At 42.2% G+C, this 27822-nt stretch overlaps 1 protein-coding gene across 1 annotated transcript; it reads left to right on the forward strand.

Annotated features, from left to right (window-relative positions):
• The first annotated feature begins 3153 nt into the window (after positions 1–3153).
• On the forward strand, positions 3154–26016 carry TMC7 (transmembrane channel like 7). The gene is made up of 16 exons (XM_044433611.1): positions 3154–3391; positions 4687–4835; positions 7105–7272; positions 7421–7506; positions 8249–8394; positions 9567–9714; positions 10991–11164; positions 11540–11694; positions 12179–12296; positions 12601–12698; positions 13508–13691; positions 15010–15140; positions 17014–17160; positions 18317–18395; positions 19903–21145; positions 26006–26016. Exons 1-15 carry the CDS (start codon positions 3222–3224, stop codon positions 19960–19962), a joined length of 2013 nt encoding a protein of 670 aa, XP_044289546.1. The 5' UTR covers positions 3154–3221; the 3' UTR covers positions 19963–21145; positions 26006–26016.
• Positions 26017–27822: the final 1806 nt, after the last annotated feature.

Below are 27822 nucleotides of genomic sequence, written 5' to 3' on the forward strand. Positions count from 1 at the left end.
TGGATCCTCTTCCAAAAGGGATTACATTGGGTTCTTGGCATACCAAAACAGTTGGGCTGCCTCTTAGTTTCTAGAAAGGTAGAAGGTGTAATGCATATTTTCACATCAATTGCAATTTATTTTCTCATGCAAAATTAATTCCATGGGGAAATCTGGACTTAAAGATTGGCAAGAACACTTTTGTTTGTGAACTTTGGCAGGAAGGCTGACAACTTTCAGCCATTTTCAGTTCTGCATGCTAATTATAAACTTCCAAGCTACGGTTGACTGGCAGCATATGCATTTGAAAGATGTTAGAAGGTAGTTTCACATGCTTGCTTTTACAGCTTCTAGGCAGCTTGTGTTATTGGAAGTACTGAGGCTGAGCAGCTACCTTCGCCTATAATCTATGTACATAAATATGTATTAATTGTTGAATAAATATGATTGACAGGACTTTGGATGAGAATGGAGTAATGAATTGGAGCAGCCCATCTTGCCCTCATTTTCTTCACTGTTGTCTGTTTGGGAAGGGGTAATGGGGAGGTGATTGCCACCATTACCATTAATTTGGACCTTCAAAAGGATTATGACTGAGGTTATAAAACCTAAGAAAGGCAGATAATTTTGTGGTATGGAAAAGGCGAACAGATACATTTGTTCACTGCTTGCACAGCAACCCACGTGAGAACATGAGGTAAAAATAAAACCTCCGAACTGAAAGAGAAAGATGAACATCTTTATTGTTGTTATCGTGATTATTCATTTCCTGCTTCGAAATGAATGTAGGGTGGAGGCTATGAAAACCTAAGCCTGGTAGCGCGTTTTGTAGAATTGATATGTAAAAAAGTGGTGAAGCTACACTGCTTCATCCCTAGCATTGTAAGCCAGGAGGTAAAATAGAAATTAAAAAGGCCGCTGAACCCCCTTCTTCTTCGCGCCAGCAGCGTGGCGAGTGAGGGAAAAACGAGGCAAAAGGTCTCCAGGGTCTCCTCCATGAAAAAAGCGTTTTTCCCCTCGATGAACTCCGGTCGAGACAATGCGGTTGTGTTGCGGGCGCTGTTTTGTGCCGGCCATCATCTTTGGCCCAGGGCGCCTCGGTGCGTGAAGGCCCTCCCCACGGCAGCCCTGCTCAGGGGGCCGCTGGACGGCGTCCCTCCATCTCCCCCTCGGGCTTCCTTCTCGGCTTCTCCCTTCGACTTTCCTCAGCATGGCGGTTGGGCCTGGCTGGCAACGTGGTGCTTCTTCACGCCACGTTCCCCCCCCCCCCCGCGCCCACAGCCGCAAGGGGCAGGCGGCGCCGCCGCCGAGGCGAGCTCCCCGCGGCTCCCGGCCTCCCCCACAGGCGGCCCAGGCGGGGCGTCAAGGCCGTCCGCCGGCCTCCATTGGCTCGGGAAGCCTGGGCAGGGCAGGGCAGGGCCGGGCCGCGCGCGGCGCTCCTCCTCCCGCCTCGCCGGGGAAGGTGAGGCGCAGGACGGAGGCCCGGCCGGGCGGGAAGCGGGCGAGGCGAGGGGCCGCTTCGCCGGGAGCCATGAGCGCCCCGCGGGTCGCGCCAGCGCTGGAGAGCCCCGGCGGCGGCAGCAGCGGTGCGTGCGGGGCGGGCGGCCGGGCGGCTGCGGGCGGCCGGGCGCGGCTCCTTCACCTGGGAGCCGGCGCCGTGGGACTCGGCGGGCCCTGCTCCTGAGGCTCTGGCCCGCGCGGTCCGCGTCAGAAGCTGTCCTGCCTCGCTGCTTTCAAAGGGGAGAGAGTGTGTGTGAATTATTACTGTTAATACCATTATTTATGCACGGAATGGAAGATTTAGTTTCCCTCTGTTTTCTGACTGTTTACTCGGGGGTAATACGTCCCTGCTCGGTTCATAGGGCTGCAGCATGTTAAAGCTCCGAAGATGACCCGGCCTGGCTGAAGCAGCTTTCCCCAGTCTGGAGCCCTCCAGGTCGTGTGGACAACAACTCCTATCCGCCTCAGGCAACTAGCCTGGGGCTATGGAAGTTGCAGCCCAAAATAGCCGGAGTGCATCAGGCTGGTCAAGTTCCTTTGAATGCCATTGACTTCAAGTCTGTGTGTGTTTAGTGTGTATGTGTCATATATCCTTTTCTGCCATTTCCTCAAAAGTAAGCTCAGTGAGTTTAAAGGCACTTACCTGTGAGGTGTGTATCAGAGCTCCTTTTAGAGCTGGTGTTCCACAGGTGTGATCGTGAACAAGCTGTCCTTATTAATCAGGCTTCATTCAAAGGAATTCCCTTTAGGATTGCCCTGCAGCTCTCCTCTTAAAATCCAGTTTTGCCAGATTTGTGGTCTTAAGTTTTAATATCTTCAGCCAAATATTGAGTCCGTGCTGTTTGTCATTGCAAAACATTTGGTACTTAATCGTATAAACCTTGATTTATTGTGACACATAATTTGAGGAACTAGTGCTCACATCTTTGTTCGCTTTTATAAGGTTTTAAAAAAATTATCCAGACTTTTAACCTCTGGTTATTTTTTAAACTTCTGCTGTGCTGTTTCTGTTGTTTTTATTTGTTGTTGTAAATGCTCCTAGAAATTTTGAGTTGTGGGGCAATAAAAAGCCCACTGAGAACTTTTTTGTTGATTTTCTAAGTGTGTGACAAGACTGGGGTCACACAACATAGCATATGTGGTTTGTGTGTTGCCTGAACCCTATCACAATAACAATCCGTGTTGAGCAGTTTATGAATAATCATGATCTGAACCCATGGTTTGTTGGCTTGTAACTATGGGTTGTTTGTGGCTAACAGATGATGGTTTGTTGTCATAGCTGGGTTCAGGCATTGTGTTAGCCTGTGTCTCAGAAAAAAAAAAAACACAATCCAGCAACAACTTCTCTCACCAAACCCTTACTCAGCTGTTGAGTAGAAGTTATCATGTACTTTGGCCCTTTTACTTTCCAGTAGTTTGTTGCTGTTCCCATTTTACAGTGGCAGGAGTTGAGGCAGAGAATGCGCATGTGGCAGCATAGTATTTTAAGGGCTCAGAAGGGCTGGACCTGATATCTGTCATTGCCCATAAAACAAAGGCTTTCCCTATTCCGCTCATGTGAGAAGCACCAAATCAGAACTATTTTGCACACTGAGCAACTACTGTCACCTACAAACCTTTGAATTGTTGCGCCTATTTATTAACTGTTTTCTTTTTCTTTTTTAACAGATGTTTTTCTCCTTGACTACAATAATGCATCGGCAACGGTTGCCTTCCTACAAGAACTACCCAGTTACCAGTCTATGTTGAGGGGGAGAGGAACAGCTGGCAGATCACAGGACTGTCACAGTCTGGCACGTTCAGCTTCTAGAGAGACTCAGAATCTCTTGGATGGCGCCCGATCAGGAAGTCCAGGCTCTGCACAGCCGCTGCGAGAATATGCATTACCTCTTGCAGAGAAGAGACATTTAAGGTTTGAAGAAAACGCTATAAAGTTGCAGTATTGGGGTCTGTTTGTAGGTAAAATGATTTTTGGCGTTTTCAGACAGTGTTTTCATTTCCCAATGGTGGTAGGTTCTTTTTGAACCCACCTGCAGCCAGTCAATGAATTCTTCCATGTAAAAAAAAAGTTAAAATCAAATAAGTAAAAAAGGTAGTTCTTTAATTTCAAATAAATTATGAACCCTCGCTTTCAGTTTAATATGAGAATGAAGCAATTTCCAGAAGACAAGGCCATTTTAAGTTAAGGGATACACTAATTTCTGTTTCATGTAAACGTAACAACCTTGCATAGTCTTGTATATGACGTTTGTTTACAAATTCTGGTCTAGACATCCACCTTTTGCCTTGGTCTTTCCGCACGATGTTGGGTGGGAGAATCATCCAGTCAGAATTAGAATTCTTTAAATCACTTGTTACAGCTACACCTGATGAATGGCTACTTGACACTTCCGTACAAGGCATAGTGCTCTCTTCCGTAACAGTGAGTGGATTGGATGTCTGGGCACATTTACATCACAGATATGAATTAGTAGCTATTCAGCCTCATTTGAGAAAATAAAATACTTTTTTGTTTCATTCTGTGTAACACTAAATTATTCTCTGGAATTTGCTGACACCAGTTGTGGTAATGACACATTTTTTGAGTACAGTACGTTAAAGAACAAGGCAAACTGTTGGTGTTTGCTTAAATTAATCTCTGCTTGAGATAGATGATAAGCAAATGACTGCTGTCAGTTAATTGACAGAAGAAAATCCTAGAATTTCAAGCGTGAGAGGCATATCAGATAACTTCAGACGTGCAATGGAGGAATCTCTAGGCTTCTTAATATGGCCCCAAATCAATTGGAAAGTTCAGGTTGTACTAGGATTCCAGATCTGACTTGGAGATAACTTACTGTTTGTGGTAACCATAGTTTGCCTCATTCGGACTTAACAACCACCTAGTTTGCTCAGGCTAAAAGATGAGAGAGGAATGGAAGTATGTGAAGGAAGCAGGGAAGGAAGAGAGAACTTGTAGGACTGAGTCTTAGAACTCTACTTTAAAATGGTATTTTTGGAAAACAAGTTCACCTTTGCCAAATTCTATACTGAATTCCAGGCTGGAAGATGCATCCCATGCTAGAGACAGCATGAAACAATCACAGCCATGTTTGCAGACACTGGAAGCATAATCTGATCAAACCTTTAAAAAGGCACTGTGTTTTTAGTGATTCCAAAATGGAACCCCGGATACTATGTAATTTTTCATTTATTGTATCTTATCAGGGATGTTCAGAAGGCCAACATAAAATACCTGTCACGGTGGCATCAGTGGAAACAGGCAAGCAGAAAATCCTTAAGGAAACTTTTACAGGACACCAAGGAGCTGTTGTCTTATCTGCAGCTTTGGAGGCATGCTATTCACAGCATTGAGGGTATGCTTCTTTTTACCTTATTTTTTCACATTGCTTTATGATTGCTCTTTGTCTGGGAAGTCTGTCCAAACGTTGTCCGTCCTGCAAATGTATAGATTAGGAGCACAGTTGTGGATATCTTAAGAGGAGCATTTGCTCTTTTACCATGGCATTGGATCAGAAGCCTGGTCATACGAAGTTTACTTATTTAACACAAAATTAAAATGGGGCATGATACCTGCCTTCACGTGTCTGAAGGACTGTCTGGCAAAAGGTGGATGGATTTTTTCTCTGTTGCCCCAGAAGACAGGATTGAAATCAGTGAGTGGAAATTGCAGAGAAGCAGGCTTTGGAGAATTATTACAGCAAAACCTCCTAATAGGAAGACATGTTTGACAGAGGAAATAACTACCTCCAGAAGTTGGCAGGCTCTACTTTGCTGGAGGTATAGGAGTAGACGGAACATAGCTCTCTCTCGGGAATGCCATCTTGCATTGCAGGATCTGTGCTGAGCTGAGCAAGTGGTTGGAGTAATGACTGCGGAGGTCCCTTCCACTGGTGCCATAATTGCCCACTTGCCTGAAGGTGCCTCACAGTGTGATGGGTCAGATGAACCGAGAGTCCATTATGTTTGTGGATGAATAAGTCACTTCCCAGTGTTTTTCTATGCAGGCATTTTTGAGTAGCCACCAGAGAGAGTGGCCTGTCAAGCTGATCTAGTGTTGGGAATGAAAGAGGCAGTTATTCTTGGTGCGCTTTTCAGGGTCAGGGTTGCACTGATTCTTTGGATGAGGACTTTGGCTGTTGAGAAATGGGGAGTTTGGGAATCGACATGGCTGAGGAGGGAGAAATTATCTTCTTCAGGTGCTCAGGCAGACTATGGGAACAAACAGGGCATGGAAGTAAAGGGAAGGGATGAGGGGGATGGGGAGGATGAGCCTAGTCTGTTCTCTGTTCCCATGATGCAGTGTTGGGTAGAAGGGCTACCCAATTAGAGGGCCTGCCTAGATCTTGGGGGCTAAACCTTATTCAGAGAGGCACACCCAGAGGGGTAGAGCCCCGGGTTACTGCAAAGGAGGGTTTTTTGGAAGTAGTTTCTAGTTTGTGGTCAACAGCTCACTTTGTTCATGTACAGAGATTCATCTTCTTGTGGCTGTAGTTCGTTAGTTCTTTATTTCCAGTTCACAGCTATGTTGCAAAGAGACTGCTGCTTGAAATGAATAAGGTGCAACTAGGACATTAGTTACACAGGAGAGGTCAGAAAGTAGATCTGGATTTAGTGGTAGTTATTTGGGGGATTTGCAACATACTGATATGGATTTCTAATTCTCAGTTTAACAATAACAGGCTAGCAGTTGTTATTGCCTTGCTGATAAACAAAATCTGTGGTAAACAAAAATAGATTTTTGTTTTTCTAAATTGATTTGTTTGTTCTATTTCTAGCCTGCCTTTTTTCCTTTTCAGGAACTCAAGGTGGCTTACATAATTCTCCTCCTTTCAATTTTTATCCTTGCAACAATCCTGTGAGGGTAGGTTGGGCTAAGAGCCATGACTGACCCAAAGTCACCCAGTTGGCTCCATGGTGGAGTGGGGACTAGAACCCAGATACTTTTGAGTCCCAGTCCTGCACTCTTTACCATGACACCATGTTAGCTTGCTTTTTTCTAAGGCTGCAATTACACTTACCTGGAAGTAAGTCCCTATGATGTCCTTGGAGCCTACTTCCTGCAGATATGCATACAATAGCACTGTACATGTATTGTCTTCTGTATAGAACTCTAGTTGGTAGAATTCAGGTTTCAAGTAGAAAAACAAAGTAACTCTGCAAGACTGAAGTTTGTCACAATTGATCTAGTAGGCCTTTTTTCTTCCTCTTCTCAGCACTTTTTATAATGTATATTATATGCATTGATTTTTAAATATTTCTAGCCTGCTTTCCATGTAAGTGCTTAAGGCAGCTTACTGAAAACATTGATACAACAGTGTTAAAAAGCCAGTAAGCAATGGAGAAACCAGCAGCAGTAATGATTCAAAACACAACATTCAAGAAAAGAATGTTGGAATAAAATAGCTGTTACTCAGTATGTAAAGGATAAAAGTTATGGTGTCCATCAAACTTTTCTGTGGGGAGCACAGTGCCTCCACTTAATTCTATTTATTTATTTTACCTTATTTGCCTCCTGATTTTCAAGGAGGTTTTCCAGAACCTTCTTAAACATGCTTTTGTACTAACAGTTATTGTGTTTTGTTTATAAATGAAATCTCTCTCCCATTTTTTCCTGTTCCTTAGGGAAATTTGGCACTGGGATCCAGTCTTATTTCTCCTTCTTGCGGTTCCTAGTGATCCTCAACTTTGTGATATTTCTTCTTGTGTTCAGCTTTATTACGCTTCCCACTGCTCTTTCCAAACACGGAATTGTCAATGGCAGCCACGTTGAAGTTCCTCTGAAGAGTGCAGGTAACTTACTTTTCCTAGTATCCTGCTTCTTGTAGCAGGGGAAGGGAACTTCTTGTGGTAGTACAAACTCCACTTAACATAGCTGATGAGCAATTTACCTTTTCACTCCCTCTTGTCTAGTGATTTATTTATTTATTCTATTCTACAGATCCGCTTTGCACAGTTTATGTAGTTAGTGGTACCAAGGGACTCATTTACTTCTACAGTTACATTATAGATCTGCTGACTGGCACAGTAAGTAATTGAGCATACATTTCTAAATCTATGAAGCACATTTAAAAAATAAAAGAGAAGAGTTTTGTCAGGAGGAAGTTGGTCTGCCCCTGCCCCATATACTTCCTGGGAAAAGTGGTGAAGCTGTATTGATTAGATCAATTTTTCAAGCTAAGCTCTTCACAACAGAAACTCTTAAAGCCATTGTTGGGGCTGTGTTTATTTTAAAATGGCATGTAAGCACCATGCACATGTAACATATGCTACTGGATACAGAATTCAGCATCCCCAGAAACTCTGCTTTGGTTTCTTTCTGTAAGACCTCTCCTGTTTCTCGAAAATATATTATGTTTTATTTCTTTAAAATCAGCTTTCATAATAGTTTAGGACAGCATATCTATTTCCTTCCCGTATGCAACACAGCTGTACTGTGATAGAGAGGAAACCCTAAATAGTGGCCCTAGTGCCAAAGCTACGGAATGGGTTTTGCCCTCATCCGCATGGGTTCTAGTACCAGTGCTAGCTCCCTTGTCAGCAATCAGTGAAGCATCCTTTGGGACCCTTCCAGTTTGCTTTCACCACACAAAAGGTACATTGTATAAAAGGCTAAAGGCAAAGGCTTTGTTTGGGCCACAGCATCATTGGGTGAGTCAGGCTGGCTCTTTTCAGGCAGCGTTGTTGGGTATAGAGCAAAATCCCAAAGGCATGACTATTAGTCCATTGTGCGCGCATATGTAGTCACTTGGCCTTTCTTTCCTTGCAGGGTTTTCTTGAAATGACAAGTCTTTTTTATGGCGATTACACAGTGGATACAATCTATTTTGGCCTCCTGAAATACCAAGTGCCACTTGCATATCTTCTGACCATGATGGCTTGCCTTTCATTAAGCTTCCTTTGGATTGTCAAAAGGTAAAGCTGGCTTGAACTGTGAGCTGTAAAAGACCCATCTGTGTCCTGGCATTTTGTCATCCTGCTGTCAATGGACATGACCTTAGAAATGACCAGAACAAAAAGTGCTTTAAGGATACAGACTACTGAAGGCTTTTTATATTTTTCACAGAACTGTAAAAATGAATAATAGGATTCATAACAATATCTAATAGTTATCATGAGTTTTTTAATTACTTACAGTTTTCTGAACTGAAGTATAGCCTAACGAGCTTAAAAGCAATATTGCCATTGTGCCTTGTATTGACTTTTCCTCTACACATCTGGCACATTGTAGATACTCTGAGAGCCAAACAGTGGTTCATAACATGAGAAACCTGCTCCATAGTCCTGTATTCAAGTGATCAGCACGTTTTTGCTTGATGTATTCATGTGATTTGGGTTCTTGGGCTTGAACTTGGACAAAGAGAAGTGGTTTGTAGAGATCCCACATCTGCTTGATTGTGGATGTCTTTGGCCCCATAACATAAAACACAGTATAAGCTTAAAAAAACCCACACATACACACACCTGCTGCCTCCATAGCTTGGTAAAATAAAAACAAACCATGAGCAACCTGTGGTGCAGGGTTCAGATGTAACAGCAATCCATGATTTAAATGTACATGGTCTCAAAATTACAGAGTTCTATCTGAAGTTGTTGCTATTATTAATATTTCTTTACTGTCCAATAGCAGCAGCTTTCTGGGTGGTTTACAATACAATACAGTAAACTACAATAAAATACCATAAAACCTTATCAAAAGAAATGAAAAGTACATTCACTGCATGCAAGCAAGGTTATGTAAGAATGTTGTGGGGTTCAGAGATATTGGTAAGCCTCTTCATCTAATTGAATTCATTCTCTTAATTCTTAGAAATTAGCACGCAACTAGACTGTGTGTGAGATACAGTAAAGTAACATTCATCATGAGATGCCAATCATATACTTTGGCTCTAACATGATCATCAGTATGATCCTTCAGCAAAAGTTCTATCAAATTCACTAGAACTTAATTCTGACTGGTTTGTATGCACTGGATCTAGATGGTAAAGGAGTGTGAAGTTCCATGCACTTGTATAATACAAAAAAAATAATTAAATTTCTGGTAGACCATTTCATTTTTTCTAAAATCATGGCGATATTTTTACTAGATCTGTTGCAGGATTTAAACAAAGCTTGGTGTACAATGATGATAAGTTTCAGAGCTATTGCAACAAAATATTTGCTGGCTGGGACTTCTGTATTACGGATGTAAATGCTGCACGGCTGAAACACAGTAGCTTACAGTATGAACTTAAAGTGAGTATATCCCTTTCCCCACTTGCAGTGTCATGTTAAACTGAGCTCTGTGTCAAATATCCAAGAAAGAGAAAACTTGAAATAGTGATAAGGACAAATTTCAGCAGTACAAGCAAGCTAGAAGGAAAATTGAGACGCTATCTTTATTGTCTAATTCTGCCTGTGTTAACCAGAAGTAAGTTCCACTGTGTTCATTCAGTTCTGTGATGCTTAGCCTCAGGAAGTAAGTTTATGATTGAAATTTGAAGCAGAACTTTCAATGGACTTCTTTTTGTCTTCTCACTGCAATTGGATTAGCAATCATGTGAAGTATGCTGTAGAAATCTTACTATAATTATGGCTCCCTGTAGTACTGGTGTTCACTTAGCAATTTGTCTGGTGGGCTTTTTTATTGTTCTTAATTTTTTCCCTGTGCTTTTCTAATCCTTTCATTCTATTATGTGACTGGGAGCTCAAATTAGTTTGGGTAAAGAGAAGTTCCAGTGCCTGGGCATCTGAGCAACTTCCTGCTTTTATATAGAACTGTGTTCATCACATGCACCAGTCTTGATGCCCCACCATTGGAAATGAGGTGAATGGCCTCCAGAAACTGGGCCTTGGTGGCGGTAGCAACTTGACTAGGAACTCCCCATTATCCATTGGGAAAAGTATTGACTTTCTTACAGTCTTTTTATCTAGCTGTTCTGTGATCTGTTTTATGCTCTTGTCATGGATAGTGACTCTATTTTGTTCTAGGGGTTTATAAACTTTATTATGTTCTTAAGAATGTTGGAAGCCACCTTGTGAATCTTTGGGTTAAAGAACAGTGTAGGAATAGGTTGGGATTATTTAGTTTGGCCAGAGAACTCATTTCTTTGATCCTGTAGGAATTGTGCCAGCCAGAACACCTGATCACTGGGTACTTGTTAATATTATGCTCCCTTAGTGTCTTCATTAGCCCATAGTAAGATACAAGCCCGATGCCATATTCCCTTTGGCTTGCATGAGGAGATACTCTACCTCCTAGTGTTAGTTATATCCTTTCTTGCCAGGAACTTCAATTCTGGGCGGAGGTGTGCTATTTATCATGGGTTTGCTGCAGGCACTGTACAAATAGCATCAGGGAAAGCTGAGAAGTGACTTTAACATAACAACTCATCATTTCTGTTGGCTTCCCCAGGAGATACTTTTTTTTTGTATTGTTCTACATCTGTTATAAGCCTCCTACAGGATCACTAGATCAAATGGTGTGGTGTGACTTGTTAAAAAATCAAATGAAAATATTTCTCTTTTACAGACTGACTTGGAGGAAGAGAGGCTAAGGCAGAAGATAGCAGAGAGAACCACCAAAGAGAAAATGCGCATCTATTGCTTGAGAATATTCTTAAACTGCATAGTTCTTGGGTTTTTGTCAGTTTGCTTTTATTCTATCTATAGAGCCACTGTCTACTCACAAGAAAATATTTCCAATGTAAGTGGCAAGCAAATTGTATCTGTTACGTTTAAAACCCACCATCCCTTTGAGAAGCAAGGCAATACACGTCTTGCCTTTTGCCCAATCTTATTCCCAGGACAACGACAAGTAGGATAGGCTGAAGTTAGTGACTAGCTCTCCTGGTGAGTTTTATGGCAAAATAGAAAGTTGATCCAGGATTTCCCCAGCCTTAAGTCCAACACTCCAGTCACTACACCAGACCATTCCAGTGGTTAAATTTACCCATTTTAAAGGTAATCATCCTTTAAAATGGGTATTCGTGGGCAACTAATACCCTGGTAAGCTGCAGAATCTGCAACATGTTAACAAACGTCCTTGTGCTCCTCTTTCACACATGTTTGTTTATTGCAGGACAGCAAAAGCAGATTTGAGGACAACCTTTTAGTGCAATATTTACCTTCTGCGGTGATCACAATGGCCAATTTTATTGCTACTTTGTTTTTTTCATTTCTCATCAAATTTGAAGACTATTCACCAGCCTTTGAAATCCGATTAACCCTGATGAGGTAGGTGTGGGTAGTGATACCTTTCTCAGTAGCTAGTGTGATTCTGTGACATGATATCGGAATGGCACCTTCATGCACTATTATTCCTCCCATCTCTTTGGTCCTTTTGGGCTTGGTAGCCACTTGTGTCTTGTCAACCTATAAGAAGGCCCTTCTCATCCTGTGTCCTCACAGTTTGCCAGGCAGGGTCACCTTTGCTGTGCTTTCTAGTTTATAGGTAGCAGCTTTAAGGCCAGGGGTTGAAGGGGAAGAGAGGTGAGTGGAAGGCACAGCAAAGGAGATTTGAGAAGATTCTGTCATGCAAAGAATGAACTCTTGACTAATATGTAAAAAAATTCTTATGTTTTGTGTCTTAATGTACATTTAACAGAAAGGCAAAAAGTGACATAGTTGACCAATGTAATAGATGCCCCCCTGCAGTTATCTAGTATTTTACAGATTGGATTGTTCATTGTTTGTGTGTCCCTTTTTTCCATTTTTGAAGGTGTGTCTTTGTGAGACTGGCTAACATTGGTGTTCTTCTGTTCTCACTGTGGACTCAAATCACATCCTGTGCCAATGAAAAGTGCATACCCTGTGGATACAACTATCAGCTCTATCCTGTAAGTTGATTTTATACATGATCTGAAATAGTGTAAGTCATGTGGGGACAAAATTCTTCCATCCCTTTAAAGTCTTCCAGAGGCAAAGGAGCCCTTTGCAGGGACTCCTGGGCAGCAGAATGACATACTTTTTGACTAAATGCCATGATGCATGTGGCGCAGATTCGCCAGTGAGACTGCACTAGCTGTTGTGAATTCTGTTACTTGTTTTTGTGGAGTGGAGACAGAACTGCCTTTGCTATTAACTAAATTTGCTTCCACCAGTGGCTAGATTTGTTCTTAAAATCTCTCTTATCTCTTTCAGTGTTGGGAATCTCGAGTTGGCCAGGAAATGTATAAGCTAATGATCTTTGACTTCCTCATAATTTTTGCTATTACAGTCTTCATTGACTTTCCTAGAAAGTGAGTATGAAATTCCCTGATTCTGCCTTCAGTGTTCTTTGTAGTTAATACAGATTTTGAGGCTGTTTTATACTAAGCATGCTTCCCCAACACTTCAAACTTGAGGACCTGTGGTTAGGGGAAACAAGCCAGGATCAAGCTGTGGTTTTGGATACTGGCTTGTTAAACAGTGGTTCAAACAGACGATTTCCTGAGTTTGATCATAATAGGGAGCTGTGGTTAGTTTAAAACCAGTTGCGTATGCTTCCGTTCTCCTTGCAAGCATGAAAGAAAGAGAGGGAAGTGTGTGAGCATAGTACTAACTGCCACTCATTTAGATTCCAAGAAACCAAGGTTAATTTCAGGGCAGGCCTAGATAGGCCAAGCTTATTCATCACTTGTTCAAAGTAGGCTGCACCTGTGTATCCATTTCATCAGTACTTTCCCTTCCCACTGACCAATAAAAAGATACAGTTAGGATCAATATAGGAAACTAATGCTTTTCTCCTTTCCTTCCTCTGTGCTTTCTCTTTTTTTCTTGTGGTGATCGTCCTCACTTCTTCAGACAGCTTCAACCCCCCACCCTACCACCTTGCCGGGGGGTATGTGTATTTCATGCTTCCTGGCAGGGGAAGAGAGTTTATGCTTCCACCCCTATCCCTCCCTCAAGAAAGTTTGTTTCTTGCCTGGCACAAATTTCTAGGTTCTGGAACTTAAGATGTTCTTGTACTCCTAAGAGTTTGTCTATGTAACCAACCCTTATCCTTTTCATATGAAAGGTTCACTTAGTTTTGTTGCTGGACTTTAAAGCAGGGCTTTTTTATTTTTAGGTTGATGGTTACCCATTGTTCATTTAAGGCCTTTCGCTGGTGCGGACTGCAGAAATTTGACATCCCTGATAATGTGCTGGAAATAGTCTACGGACAAACCATTTGCTGGATTGGAACTTTCTATTGTCCACTTCTTCCTGCAATTGCTACAATAAAGTATTTCCTCGTGTTTTACATTAAAAAGGTAGTTGGTCTTTGTGTGACTTATGTAGTCTAGGTGTGTCCATAATCAGAGTTTTAATAATAGCCCAGGTTTTCCCTCCTAGACCCAATTTATGAACACTTAAATGCCTATGGAATTAAATATCTGAAGAGGAGTTACACAAACAGCTATTTTAGTCTTGTACATACCAAGTGGTTTTTTTCCCCTCTTTAATCACCTTCTGGTGTGTTTAGTCTTAGAAATTCAGTGACCATGTTTGCACATACTGGAAAGCTAACATACTGGTTTAATTAGCCAGCAGATGCCCTTGCAGTGTGCAGGAGTCCTCAGCCTGTTTGCTCCTTCTTGGTGTAAGTGGGAAAACAAGGATTCAGCATTTAGACGTTACTTTCCATTGCATGCAGTCAAGGAACTATGATTAAATGTTCCCACCTAAATGAGGATTCAAAATGTCTTTAAACTAGGATTTGAAGTTGGCTTACAGGTCTTTGCATGTTTGGAAGCACTTAATCATGTAATGGGAAACGATGGCATTGAGCCCTGGCTTGTTTTGCTTCTTTTGCAAAAGAGGAGCATGGTGGCAGGAAAGTGATTGTGAGCAGATGCGCACTGCTCGTGAGTAATCCTAGTTTATTATTAAGTGAGGCTTGAAGGTTTAGTGTGACAGACTGAATGAATGTTGTATAGAAGCCAAGCATGCATTCAGCTCATACCTGTCATATAAGCAGTAAAGCTTGCCAGATGTGGAATGGCTACAGTGCAGACTGCATGCAGGATCTTGACCTAAGCTGAGGATTCTTTGTTCATTTCATGAGGTGATATCATGGGGAAAAACTCGTAGAGATGCAAGGAGGAGTGGAGGGGGGGAAGCATTTTTGAGAATCTGCTTTTTGGAAAATTTTTAATTGGTAAAAGAGATATGATACTTTATCGGAACACTGAAGCTTCTTGAAATTCATTTTAGACCATCTTCTCAAGTTGGAATAGGTACCTCAAAATCTTTAACTCCATATGCAGCTGTTTACATGGTGGAAACAGGGTGCTTTTGAGTTCATGAACAACTTGTACAGAAGGAAGGAAAAGGAAGTGGTGCACCAGAATGTGATGTGCATGTCTGTGTGGGACAGCAGAGGTTAGAACAGGAATTCATGCTTAGAGGCTACAAGACAAACCCAGCTTTAAAGCTTAGGCCTGGCTCAGCAGTGGACCCCCTACCCACACACAACTTGTTGACCAAGGGTGGACAGTGAGCAGAGAAGGTAGGAAGGGGACACTATTTTGCCTTCTGTCCAAAAATATATCTTTTGACAGCAGAGCTGAGATCTCTTCTTCTTTCCAGATAAGTCTGATACATACATGTAAGCCTTCAACAAGGCCCTTCAGAGCATCCAGCTCCAACTTTTTCTTCCTGGTGGTGCTTTTGATTGGCCTCATCTTAGCTTTCATTCCAGTGGGGCTCAGCATGACACAGTAAGTCAGGTTTTATTTATTTGCAATGTTTTCATTCACTTATTCAAGTGCATTACTTGCTATTACTGTTAAACGGTGACTGGAGCAACACGAGTTCTGTGTCAATCAATGACTGTTAAACTCAGTGCAAATGTCTAATGTCATGAATAGTCATGACGAAGTTAATACTGGAGGTGGGGGTGTGCTTTCAGCTCTGTATAGCTCGTGCTTTGCCTTGCTTGTTTTTACAAGGAGTGGCATGCAACAGATATGTTCCCAAAATGCTGCTGTCCAAAATTGAGAAATAAGATGTTGTCTTTGGCAGAAGCCTGGTTCAAATGTAAGTATAGTCCAGAGTGTCAGTTGTTGAATCCTGGATTATCACTACATATGAACGCAAAGGATTAACTATGGTTCCTTAACCATTAGCAACCCAGGAAGAGAACTATGGTTTATTCTAGAAGTGTGAATTCTGGGTTGTTTTAATTACTATGTTAAAACTCTGCACTCAGTATGTGCACACCTCAAACCATGGGATAGTTATGAGTAGGGATGTGTGAGGAATCTTTGGGGTGGGACATCTGTTGGATACCTCTGTTTCAGCTTCCTAGACTCTGCTCTGGAGGGGGCAGTTATGAGTCTGAATTCCTGGCAAGTTGCTACAGTGTTCATGGAACATTCGCCAGTAATGGAGCTGCATTACATATGACTTCCTGTGCACCCACTGTGCAAATGGGGTCTTTCTTCCACACGTGACTTTGCCTGTGTGCTGTATGTGATGTAGAAGCTTGCCAGTTTTGCACAGAATGCCTCTTTCAGCAATGGAGGAAGGTTTTCCAAAAGGAGACAAGCATGTGCAAAAACAGACACACAACCCCCGCTACTCTTCCAGTGCGTGCATGGACTGCGATTGGAATGGATGGGCTGGGTGTCTGTCTGTGCCTGTGCTATGTCACCGCTGCATGCCTGTTTTTAGAAAACCCCCTTCCTTCAGTGCAGCAAGAGACATTCTGCACAAACCTGGTGAGCTTCTGCTAATTACAATCTGTCCATGTACTGTCTCGGGAAGAGCTATTGCAGGGTAAGGGGGCTGCAAGTGAGCATCTGGCCATGCCTGCACCTGCACAGGTTACACTTCCACATTGTTTTTGGTGGCACCCATGAATGCTCGCAGACTTCCTGTGTACTTAGCTTGCTTCCTCAGCGAGGGATGAGCATTAGAAGAGGTCCGACAGCCAGGCATGGACCAGGTTCTGGGGAGACTCAGCACATCTCTAGTTATGTGTTTTGTCAGACTACAGAGGCATCAGGTTATAATAGTTTAAGACAGACAGACAGACAGACCCATCAGCCACTGTACATAACATATGACAGTGCTGCAAAGACATATGAAACGTGGGAGAGTAAGAGGTAAAGGAGGAAATCAAATAATCTAGCAGTTGAACAGAACTACCTGCACTCTGTGGAGACAAAAATCATGGGTAAACCCTAGGCTGTCATTATGCATAGTCCAGATAATCTTATGTGACAATTTCATGGGGGGATGGAGGGGAAGAAATTGGTTCTCTGGTTTTTTAAAGCACGCTGTTAACTGTTTTATAGATAACTTGCAAGCTACTAAAAGCACCTTTTGTGGAAATACAGATATGTATGCACATATGTTTATTCAGAAGAGTTTTGCCTGGTCCCTAAAATATATTAACAAAGATGCCTAAGGGCAGGGAGATGCAACAGGAAAGGCCCTCTCCCTATTGCTACCCACCTCGCTTTAGGCTGATGGGACTTATAGTCCAACACACCAGGAGGATATATGAGCAAGTTGATATGGGGGGAAACATTAGGATTCAAATATAGTAACATTTATGTTGTGTTCTGTCTCCCCACACCTCACCAGCATTCCCTCTTCTAAAGCCTGTGGACCTTTTGTGAATTTTAATCATTCATGGGATATCACTCAACATACAATCCATCACGTCTTGCAGAAGGTTCTGGTTGGCATTTCATCGGATGCATTAGCAGTATCTTTCTTTATGATTATCTGGTGAGCATTATGAGTATCTGGTGGGCAACCACAGAACTACTAGAATTCTGTCCCTACTACTACTACCAGCTTGTGCTCTTTGTGTAGTGCAATTAATAGACCAGTTTGCACCTGTATAGAGCGGAGTCTGGAGTGTTCCAGAACTCTAGCCATGAACCTCTAGCACTCAGTCCCACTCCTCTGGATAGGATGTCTTCAGCATTTGTGCATGAGATGTGACCTTCCAGCTTGGTCATGTTCATCCTTCTTGTTGTTGTTACATTTATTTATATCCTGCCTATTCCCAGTGATTGGGACTCAAGGGAGTTCATAACACTGGATTCATCCAGTGAAAACATTCAAAAATATACAAAAGTGGTATCCTATAAAATTTCTAGAAAAGCTGATTTTCCCCCTAGCCCTAGGCAAGTTTTAAAATATGCACCAACCCTCACGCGAGCAACGTCTGGAAGTCAGATTTCCACAAATCTTACTGAGGGCATCTTGAATGTGCTAAGAAAATTCAACAATGGCAAAAAAGTGGTGATTTTACTTTTAAAATCTTTTAAAGTAAGCTTTCCTTTTTTCAAGCAAATTTTACTTCTGGGAACCATTGCAAATAAAGAATAGACATCATTGGTCTAGCTGGATGCATATTCTGACTTGCTATTGAGCAGTGTCTTATAGAAGTGCAAAAAAAGATAAATGGCAATTTTTATTTTGCCTCTAAACATCATGATACGATCATATGAGCGGAAAAGGAACATATGTAGCCATTTATTTGATTATTAACAGCCTCTGAAGAGGGAAATCTATATCTCTGAAAAGTGTAGGGTGATAATAAAACATTTTATTATTTTTGCGGATTTTCTCACTTTGGTTGCCCCATAACATCAACAAGAAACATTGAATTAACAGAAATTGCCAGAACAGTTTATTAGTGATTCTTCTTTGCATGCCCCTTTCTTGAACAGGAACCCAGGCTACTACTGGTGACAGTATATTGGGCTTTGTGAGCTCTTGGGCAGCCTGATAAAAATCTTCTGTTTAATACTTCAGCTTATCCCTTTCATCTTAGGAATTTTATGTGAGTGCATCTTTGGGTAACATTTGACAGACTTAGGCTAGCATCCATCTTAACGTGTCCTCTTGTGTGTGTTTCTTCCTTGTCTTACAGCCTTATTATGTTCTACGTTATTGCCTTGGCTGGAGCACATAAACGAGTCATTAATCAACTCAGGGAACAGCTAGCTATGGTAAGTTCTAATTCAGTGGCAGAGTTCCTTCATTCTTCCCATGCCACCACCTTGAATACACAGCTGTCCCCGCCACGCAAATACTTGAAGCATTAATACGCTTTTGCTTGTTGAACGTTTGTTAAAGGCACAGGTGTGATTGCAGGAGCAGCCGTCAAATAAATACTTGGACTTGGTACAAAATCTGCTGGGGAATGAACAAACAGCATTGTTCGTGGAATAGCGTTCATTGGATTATTGCAGCCTTCCTCAGCCTGGTGCCCTCTGGCTGGCTACTCAGCTCCCAGCATTCCTGACCACTGATTCTGCTGGCTGGGGCTAATGGGGATTGAAGTCCAAAAGAAGTAGAAGGTGCCTGACTGGGGGAAGACTGGATTTGTGTGTTGTAACTGATCACCTTTGTATGCTCTGTGCAAAAAAGTTGGAATGATCAGACCTTTCTAAGTTCTAAAATGGGAAAGCAGAGTGCATCAGCAGGTCTGTTTTCATATTTTAAATGTTGCACTATGTTCTGCTTAGGATTTCTCTTCAAACTACAGTGGTACCTTGGCTCACAAACTTAATCTGTTCCAGGACTCTGGTCGCGGCCCAATTTGGTTGTGAGCCAAGTCAAATTTCCCCATAAGGGTCAATGTAAATAAGGGTAATCTGTTCTGCAACTATTTTTTTTACTCACAAAAATTTGAAGCAAAGTGACAAAGAACAACAAAGATCACAGCCACCCCACCCCCAGCGATTGTGTGGGGAGGTGGGAGGAGACAGGCACGATTGCGGGTGAACGGGGGGAGGCGGGTGCGGGCACACTCAGGCAGGAAACATGGGTGCAATTGCGGCCATCCCCCTCCCCCCCAGCACGACTGTGATCACGCCCGTGCAGGGAAGGCAGGCGCACTCGTGATTGTCACCTGATGCAGAGTTTGCGACCTGTGGCAAAATTTTTATGAAATTTCTGTTCGCAACCCGATTTGGTTGTGAACCGAGGCGTTCATGAGCCGAATTACCACTGTAATTCCTAGAAATAAGAGTTTGTGGACTATAAGACAGTTGCATTATGGGCTGAGCTCCTTATGAAGTATTTTCTTGGATCCAGTAATGCAGACCTAGTTGTAATTAATTGAGCAAAAGCTGCATGGAGGAGGCCTGGTATTCATGCAGGCAGCTTTCCTTAGCCTGACACCAGGCTGGAGAAGGTGTCGCTGTCTGAAGAATTGCATCCTGGATTTTTAGAGGCAGAAATAGGGCTTTTTTGTTGCTCTTGTGCTGACTCCTTGGCTGGGAGGATAATGCCTAGAGGTTTTGCCAGTTTGCTTGAAGGACATTTCTAAAAATGTGTTTGTACACATTGCTATTTTCTGAAATGACTGCTCTTGGTTTATCATGCACTATCCACACATCATATATCATGGGAGATTTGTATTTTATCTTGTATCAACAGCATATGAATATAGATACAAATTAATTGCATATACCCTGCTTAATGTATTTGCTTATTTTTCTGTCTTCTTAGGAGAGCCGTGACAAGCTGTTCCTTATCAGGAAACTGACAGAAGCTCAGAGATGTACCTGAGATGCCTTTCAGCGCCTGCTGCATTTTTGGAGCTGCTACATAAGGGACACCAAGACTTGCAGTGGTTAGAACTACTTAATTGTCTTGGCTGACATGCATGAATGAGTTGTTGATCAACTAGGAAGCATTTATTATGTTAAGCATGGGTCCAGTTTGCAGGACTTCTAATTTTTTCCGTTGCTACAGAAGTAAGTGACTCTTGTACAGTATCTCTACCATTGTAGGGGTCTTTGAGGTTTGTGGTTTTCATTGTTTACATTTTAAGCCTCTATTTTACAGGGGTCTTGTAGGGAAAAAACCCTTATAACTGAGAAGGTTATACACTGTCTTACGAGAATTTTATACATAACTTGTTTGGACCAGGAAGCTCTTTAGAAAAGATTTTCCCCCAGTGTTTATCTGCAGTATTCCTAATGGCCGTGGCTGGGCTGGACTGCCACATGGGAAAGCACGGGCACAAAGTTCTTCTAATTCTGTATATGTGTGTAACTCCACACATGCAGGAAGGGAAGCTGTAGCACTTTTCAGTATCTCTGCAGTGGGAATCAAACAGGGTAATTATCTCCACTACTCCAAATCCTTCTGAAGACATGTTGTGTACAAACTGCATATGGATTCCCCTTAGACTTTGGCTCGACTTCTGTGGATCAGTGAGGTTTGTTGCTAAGATTTTACACAGAAGATTATTTGTATGCAGGTAGAAGGGCTTTATACTGAAAGGGATGTTTATATACATAAACATGCTTATTATATGCTTATTATTCTAATAGTTGGCAAGCCGTGACAAATTCTTCCCAGCTAGAAAGCTGATGGAAGTTCAGGGAGTACCTGAGAAGTTATGCCAGCTGAAGTCCATGGGTGCTCTTACGGGTCAGATGCTCAGCATCACAAACCTTGTATAGAAATCGTTTGATTCTGTTTTTATTGGGCATGATTGTAAGTTACAAGAGCTAAGAAGGTGCTTCTGCCATTATGCTTTGAACTGAACATTTGTAGATGATTAAATCATTGAATTTGGTAAACAGGGATAGATGGGCTTCCCAGCTTGCATAATTTGATGAATTTTAGAAATTCTGTACTCGTATAATTGGTGTAGCCAGTATTGCTTAGAATAAGGGGAAACATGGAAAGTTTGTTTGCTAAAGCAAACTGCAACAGGAGTAGGTCAGCAAGATCCTTGAGTGTTCCTCTGATCCTTGAGTCAGAGCTTTGCTAATTTTGGGACCTTATAGGTAGGTGTATTTTCAGTGCCTTTTTGAACAAGCATTAAATGATGCAGTGTCTTCCGCATTAATTCTAAGTGGCCTTTTAATTTAACAAAATAGATACAATCCTTTTAAATTCGAACAGTTTTTCTGTCCATAATTGTTTCTGGACAAGCACTACCTCTGTTTTGTCTAACTTGAAACCTTGGAGAAGTGCTTGTCATGTCATGCAGCAGTAACTTAATATGCACATACCTGTAGCTGCAATTTAAAAGTCATAATTTACCACAAGGTATGAAATCATACTTTTCCCTTGTTAGATTTTAGAAAATGTTTATAAAGTTGAGCAAAGGTATAATATACATTTTAATATTAATAAACAGAGCCCAAATACTTTATGGAAAAAGTTTCTTTTTTATCTTTTGGTTCCTTCTTCAGTTCTGCTGAATCATGTCACCAAAGGGCAAAGCTACAGCATACCATTAAAAATAGCTAGATACACCTTTTCATGATTTTGAAGTATTCTCATAGAGCATAATCCAAAGAAAGTAAACAGTTTTGAGTCTGATTTCATTGGCAGAGTGTTGAAGGTGGGATTTGTCTCCATTTCTGAGCCCGGTGAGAGTTACAGGACATACAAAAGAAAGTACTTCTTCATGCAGAATTTGCTTCCATATAATGCATTGATAGCTACCAACTTAGATCAGTTTGGAAGGCTATTTGCCTTGTCCTCCATTAATTTATCTATCACTGTCTGGTAGTCACGATGACTGTATACTATTTTTAAGATCAGCAGTGGTAGATTTCTGAATCAGTTGCCAGAAGAATAGCAGGCGAGGGGATATTACTCTCATTTCCTGCTTGTGAACATTTTTACTGGCCAGTGGGGAAACTGAACAGGCATTTGGCCTAATCCAGCAGAGTTCTTAAGTTCTTATGAACATAATGCTGTTAGCTTTTGCAACAGAGCTTAGTCACACAGATTTCAAAGAAAACTTACAGGCATTATAAACATACTTCACTGGTTTATGTTAGTTCTGCCCTGCCTTTCAGTCTTACAAGGAGAGACTTTGAACAGTTTCCATATCAAAATAAAGTCATAAAATATATCAGTAATTGAATTTACCAAAATAAAGTACAGCATATATGCTATTTGTATCTGAAACAAGTGTAAGCCTGTAGCACTAGGAAGATTGCACTAAAATTTGTGAGAAAGGCCAGGGTAAAACATTTTTGATGTCTTAATGCTGATTATATGATTTCTGTGAAGTTGGCAAATACTGCATTAAGCTAAATGGTAAGTAAAGCAATAATTACGACAACAGGGAAGAACTGCCCAAGAGGGAAGAAATGACCCAGTGCTTGCATGTGGTGACCCTGTTTTTAAGTCTTCTGCGTATTTCAGATGTTGGAATCTGATCTAAAATGACTTGGGGAAATGAGAAAAATAAACTCTTTGACCGGTACACATAGCCTCAGTTCCATGATCCATTTCTGCTCTCTTATCAGGGCACCTGTAGAAAAACACTGTATGTCATAAATTAGGGATTGCAAGGGGAAAAGGGCCGAACAGGCTTCAATGTGGTACAGACAACAAAACTGGTTCCAAAAGAAATAATCAAGGAAGTGCACCTTTGCAGTACAAGTAAGTTTGAAGAGGTGAAGCAGCATCCTAGGCTTAAGATGCTTCCAAATGGCTTCTAGTACTACCCATCAAAAAACATGGCAGAACCAATCAGGGACTATTCTAGCTCTGGCTAGCATAGCCAATTTTGAGGAATGATGGGTGTTGTAAGCCAAAGCAGTTGGAAAGCACAGCCTGTTCACCTCTAAGTTATTCCATCTTTTCTGCCACAAAACAAAAGGATTACAAATGGAAGATGTTGTTCTCGGGACCCCCAGGTCAAATTCCATGAATGAAGCAGGGCCAGTGAACAACACAAGCCTGATCTGGAAGCCTCTTTTGCCTCCAGCAGTGAAACACACATAACAAAGGTTTCTTCATTACCTTCAAGCAAGAAATACTCCCTAACCCTCTTCCTTCCCTATGATCTCTGCTCATGTATGTGGAGAAAAAGCAGGAAGGCCCTTAATGAAATCTCCTTAATTTCAGCCAAATAATGGCTGTACTGCAGCCCTGAAAAACAGTGATGGGACGGGTGGCAACACAAACAGTAGGAAGGCTGCCCCCCTATAGTCTGAGCAAAGAAGTGAGCAGAGGATAGGAGAAACCATTGGGCATCATTACTATGTCTGAACTACCCTGTATTCATATATTACACACATGAAAACACCTGATATATCAGATTAAAAAACTGAAGCAGTTACTTGCCAGCCGAATTGAAGCCATTTTTTTTACCTTTGCTTCTCATTGTACTGACAGAACATTTCCTTTTGTGCGGTGCTATTTTCTGGCGGTGCCTTCAGAACTTTCTGGAGAACCAGTTCCGTGCTTCTCCTAGTGCTGTCTTCCTCCTTGGAGTTTCCAGCCTAGGGTAGAAATAATTTTAAGATGTGTTATTTTACTTTATAAACCACCTTTCATCCAATGGCAAGGTATGCAACATTTTAAAAGTAGCTATGAACAACATGGATTTGCAAGTTAAGAGACTTAACTCTGTGGGAGCAAATCTTACATTGAGCTACTTTGGCAATGGCAATAGAGATCTAACGGTTAACAGCTTTAGTTATAAGGAACAGGCATGGGGAGAACTTTGCCAAATAAATAATAATTAGGGATACATATTCTAACAGTGAATTCATTGCTAAAGGGTGTGAACTGGGGCCAGCAATGTGTAGACTCCAGGTGCTGTGGCCTGCAGCTCCCATCATCCCTCACCATTGGCTAAAAGAATAGGTAAGAGCCATCCTGGTGCAGACCTTGGGCCCATGTGGTCTAGCATCTTTTCACATCATGGACAACCCAATACATGGGTTCCCCACAAGCAGGACAGGAATGCAACTGCTCCTCCTGTCCATATTCCTCAGCAACAGTGCCTCGGATAATGCATAGCCACCAGAATTATTAGCCATGGATAACCTCCCCCCCCATGAATATGCCCAATCCTCTTTTACAATGAGCCAGCTGGGTGGCCATCACATCATCTTGTGGAAATGGATTTCACTGCTTACCTGTGCACTCTATAAAGAAGTACTTCCTTCTGTGTATCCTCAATCTCTCACCAGTAAGCATCATGGGATGACCTCAGGTTCTAATACCATGAGACAGAAAATGTCTCCCCATCCACTTCTTCTATCACATGTGGAACTTTTTAAATCCCATGCCTCCCCTTACTCATTTTACTTCTCAGTCTCAGATATTGTAACCTTTGTTCATAGGGGTGTTACTTCATTCCCTTGATCATTTTAGTTGCCTTTTCTGCAATTTTTCTAACTCTACAAGAGGCTGTTTAGGTGCAGTGACCAAAACTGAACATCATATTCAAAGTGTGGTTGCACCATAGATTTGTATAATGGCAGTATGATTGCACCAGTTTTATTTTCAGTTCCTTTCCTAATTATGCTTGACATGGAATTAGCCTTTGCACTGCCGCCACATGCTAGGCCAACATTTTCATTGCACTCTCCACCACAAATCCAAGATCTCTTTTCTTGGTCAGTCAGTGGGCTAGCACAGAGCCCATCAACTTATATGTGAAGTTGGGATTTTGTGCAAAAAAACCCCTAGCAAGAGCATCCCCCTCGTGTTTCCTAGCAACTCATACAGATAAGCATACCGCCTCTTGTCCTTCCAGCAACATACAGGCAATCAGGACCAGCAGCCACTAGTAGCCTCCTTATCCATGAATTCGTCTAATCCCATTTGAAAGCCAAGCAAATAGGTGGTCAGTCATGACATCTTCTGATAGCCAATTGCACTGCTTAACTATGCAGTGTGTAAAGTACTTTCCTCTATATGCCCTGAATCTTCCATCATTCACAGAATATTCACTGGCTCTAGTCTTAAAGGATTCTGTGAACTGGCAGTGGCTGATGCTGCACTGATGCCCTGGTCTTTCTTGCAGTGGATTGCTGGGAGCCGCCACTGAATTACCTATAATGCCCCAGTATAGCATCATGCTAGGGGCATTGTGGGAAATTTGAACAGTGGCTCTATGCTGCCTGATGCTCACCACAGTGTACTACCGCTGCCCATCATCCTCCAAGAAGCATGTGAGGGCTTCACGGACAGTCAGAAGGGGCTCACCAGAAGGCATTTTGCCAAGATACCTTTGGTAACCCTGGCCCTGGCTCTGATAGCAGCTTTTGCAGGGGTGGCTTAGCAAAATGAGGAGATTTGAGAGAGGAAACGTGTGTGTACTACGGTGGCTGGGGAGCCCAAGGTACTATTTCAATAAACCCTAAATGTGCTTCCCAACTTTAAAATCTAGTTTTGGCCCAGTCACGCAGCTTTCAGTTTTACTGAAAAGATTAGGTTTGGCATGGGAATATCGACGGATGCCTCACTGCAAAGAAGGCATTAAAGGCACTCTTTTTTGAACCCTTTACCATCCATTCATGTGGGCTGTCTAATGATCTGGCACTTGAGCTGCTAGAGGCAGATGAAATAGTGAATTCCTCTTCCGATTGTTCACGTTCTGAAATTGATGTGGTTACAATGGTGGATCCTGAATCTTGCTCTCCAGTGGCTCCACAAACACAATAACTCATTTGTTTTGAACATCTGCAACAACCTGGTAACTCTGGTGGGATACAGATCACTTGCTGATTGTAGGAATGTCTTGTAACCATGTCCTGCCTCTGAATGCTACTGGCAGGCTTCCTGGCTGCATGGCTTTCTCCTGGTTCATTCAAGCAGAATTTCTGGTTTAGAAAAGGATGTGTACTTTGATGGTCTCCATTGCCATCTAAAGTCGCAGTCCTATTCCTTATCAAACTGGCTGGTGCTTCCTGGTCCATTGCATGGCAAACATTGTACAAGAAAGACGATCCACTCTTGACAACAGGAATACAGTCATGGCTGTGAGGCTCTTCAGCAGATGCCACAAGGCCAGTGGGTTGATCAATGGTGGTAGTTGGCAGCGTTGCTTCTTTAGGGTCCCTTAAGTTATCCAGGCTGCAGCTGTCCCAGCAATGGCATCTCCTGTCATTAAATGCAGGAATGGAACCTTGTTGAAGTTCTTGACAATGGATCGGTTGGCATCCAGATGTTCTTTCCAACGATGAATCATACCTGTCTTGTTCATTTTTGGGAGGCCTGTGCCCTTCACTGTGTTCCACAGGTGTACTTTTCTGATCACCTTCATCATGCATTTGATTGCCTTGCTCTTTAACCATAGTACCTCCAGAAAGCTCTGTAGTATTGGATTGCTTCCAAGGCTTTTCTCCAGCAATTGAACACTGGGTGCTTACCACTTCCACTGTTGACTTTGCAGAATATTCGGTGTTCTTTCCTGGTACCTCTTGGTTATTCCTGGAGCTCAGGACTGGCCTTATATCCAGACACTTGTTTTTGCTTGAAACCATTATAACAGGTCTGTATGATAACTCTTGCCTTTTACAGGAAGGCTCACCAGAATTTTCTGTATTCGACTGACAGAGTGAAAAATCCTTCCATTTAATGTTGGCCAGCTTACCTTGGTGTCCAGGTATCACAGAAGAGGTACAGCAGGGAGAGGTTTTGTTTTTAAGTATACCTTTTCTAATCATCTCATTTGGGCAAGTTTGCAAATATGGAGATGTGGAGGTATTCACAGAGCTTCTACCAGTTGTTCTAGGGAAAAATTGAGCAAAAGGTTTCTTTGATTTAGTGCAGTTGCTGGAAAGATTTGACATTTGGCTTGATCTCCTTATGTATTTTATATCTTTTCTTTCTTGGTTTTGTTTGGCTCTGAAAGACACCAGAGTTTAAAGGCATTTTACAATCCAATCAGCTTTAACATTTTTATTTTAGAAAACAGTTCAATTTTGCACTGCAGGATATCCAGACAGCAGCAGGATCCAGACTAGTCTCATACTCATATTACAGCTCCCATATCTGATGTGTGTTCAGCCTAAAAGGGGAGGGGGAAATATGCAAGAACATACAGTGTAGATTCAACAGACATGTCCCAGCATCCTTGGAAACACTTCCACAGTCCATCAGTCAGAGACTAAACAAATAACAAGACTCACACACACAGAGGCAGCCTTCACAGGGGCACACCCCGATATATAGATACGTTCAGCACAACGCAAGCACAAGCAAGAGGACGGCCACATTATACCTGCTCCATCAATTCCAGTAGCAGAGCCAGCCACGACCGCACTGCTGCAATTCCTTGTGGGCTGAGGTTCGAATCCACTTGTGCTCCTCACAAGCACCATTTAATGAGCACAATTTACACAGTACGTTGGGATGGGGGAAAGAAGGCACACAGCACAGCATCTGTTTATCACTGCACGCAGGATGCCTACAGAAGTCATGCACAGTTCTGCTAGAGGGACTCGACTAAGGAGGAAAATATTATTTTGCCTAGCAAGCAAGCGAAGGGGCTGGAAAGCACAGTATGAGGACAGCCAGACACTCACTGGCAGCAGCAGTAGGGGGAACAGCTCGTCTTTTACATGAGGAAAGCCCCAGGCTCAATTCCAGGGTCTAACACCACACTGGAAGAGGTGGACAGAACCCACCCCCCATTCAGAAAACGAACGT

The sequence above is a fragment of the Varanus komodoensis genome, unplaced genomic scaffold, assembly GCF_004798865.1.
Source record: "Varanus komodoensis strain SLA01 unplaced genomic scaffold, ASM479886v1 scaffold26, whole genome shotgun sequence".
NCBI classification, from domain to species: Eukaryota; Metazoa; Chordata; class Lepidosauria; order Squamata; family Varanidae; genus Varanus; species Varanus komodoensis.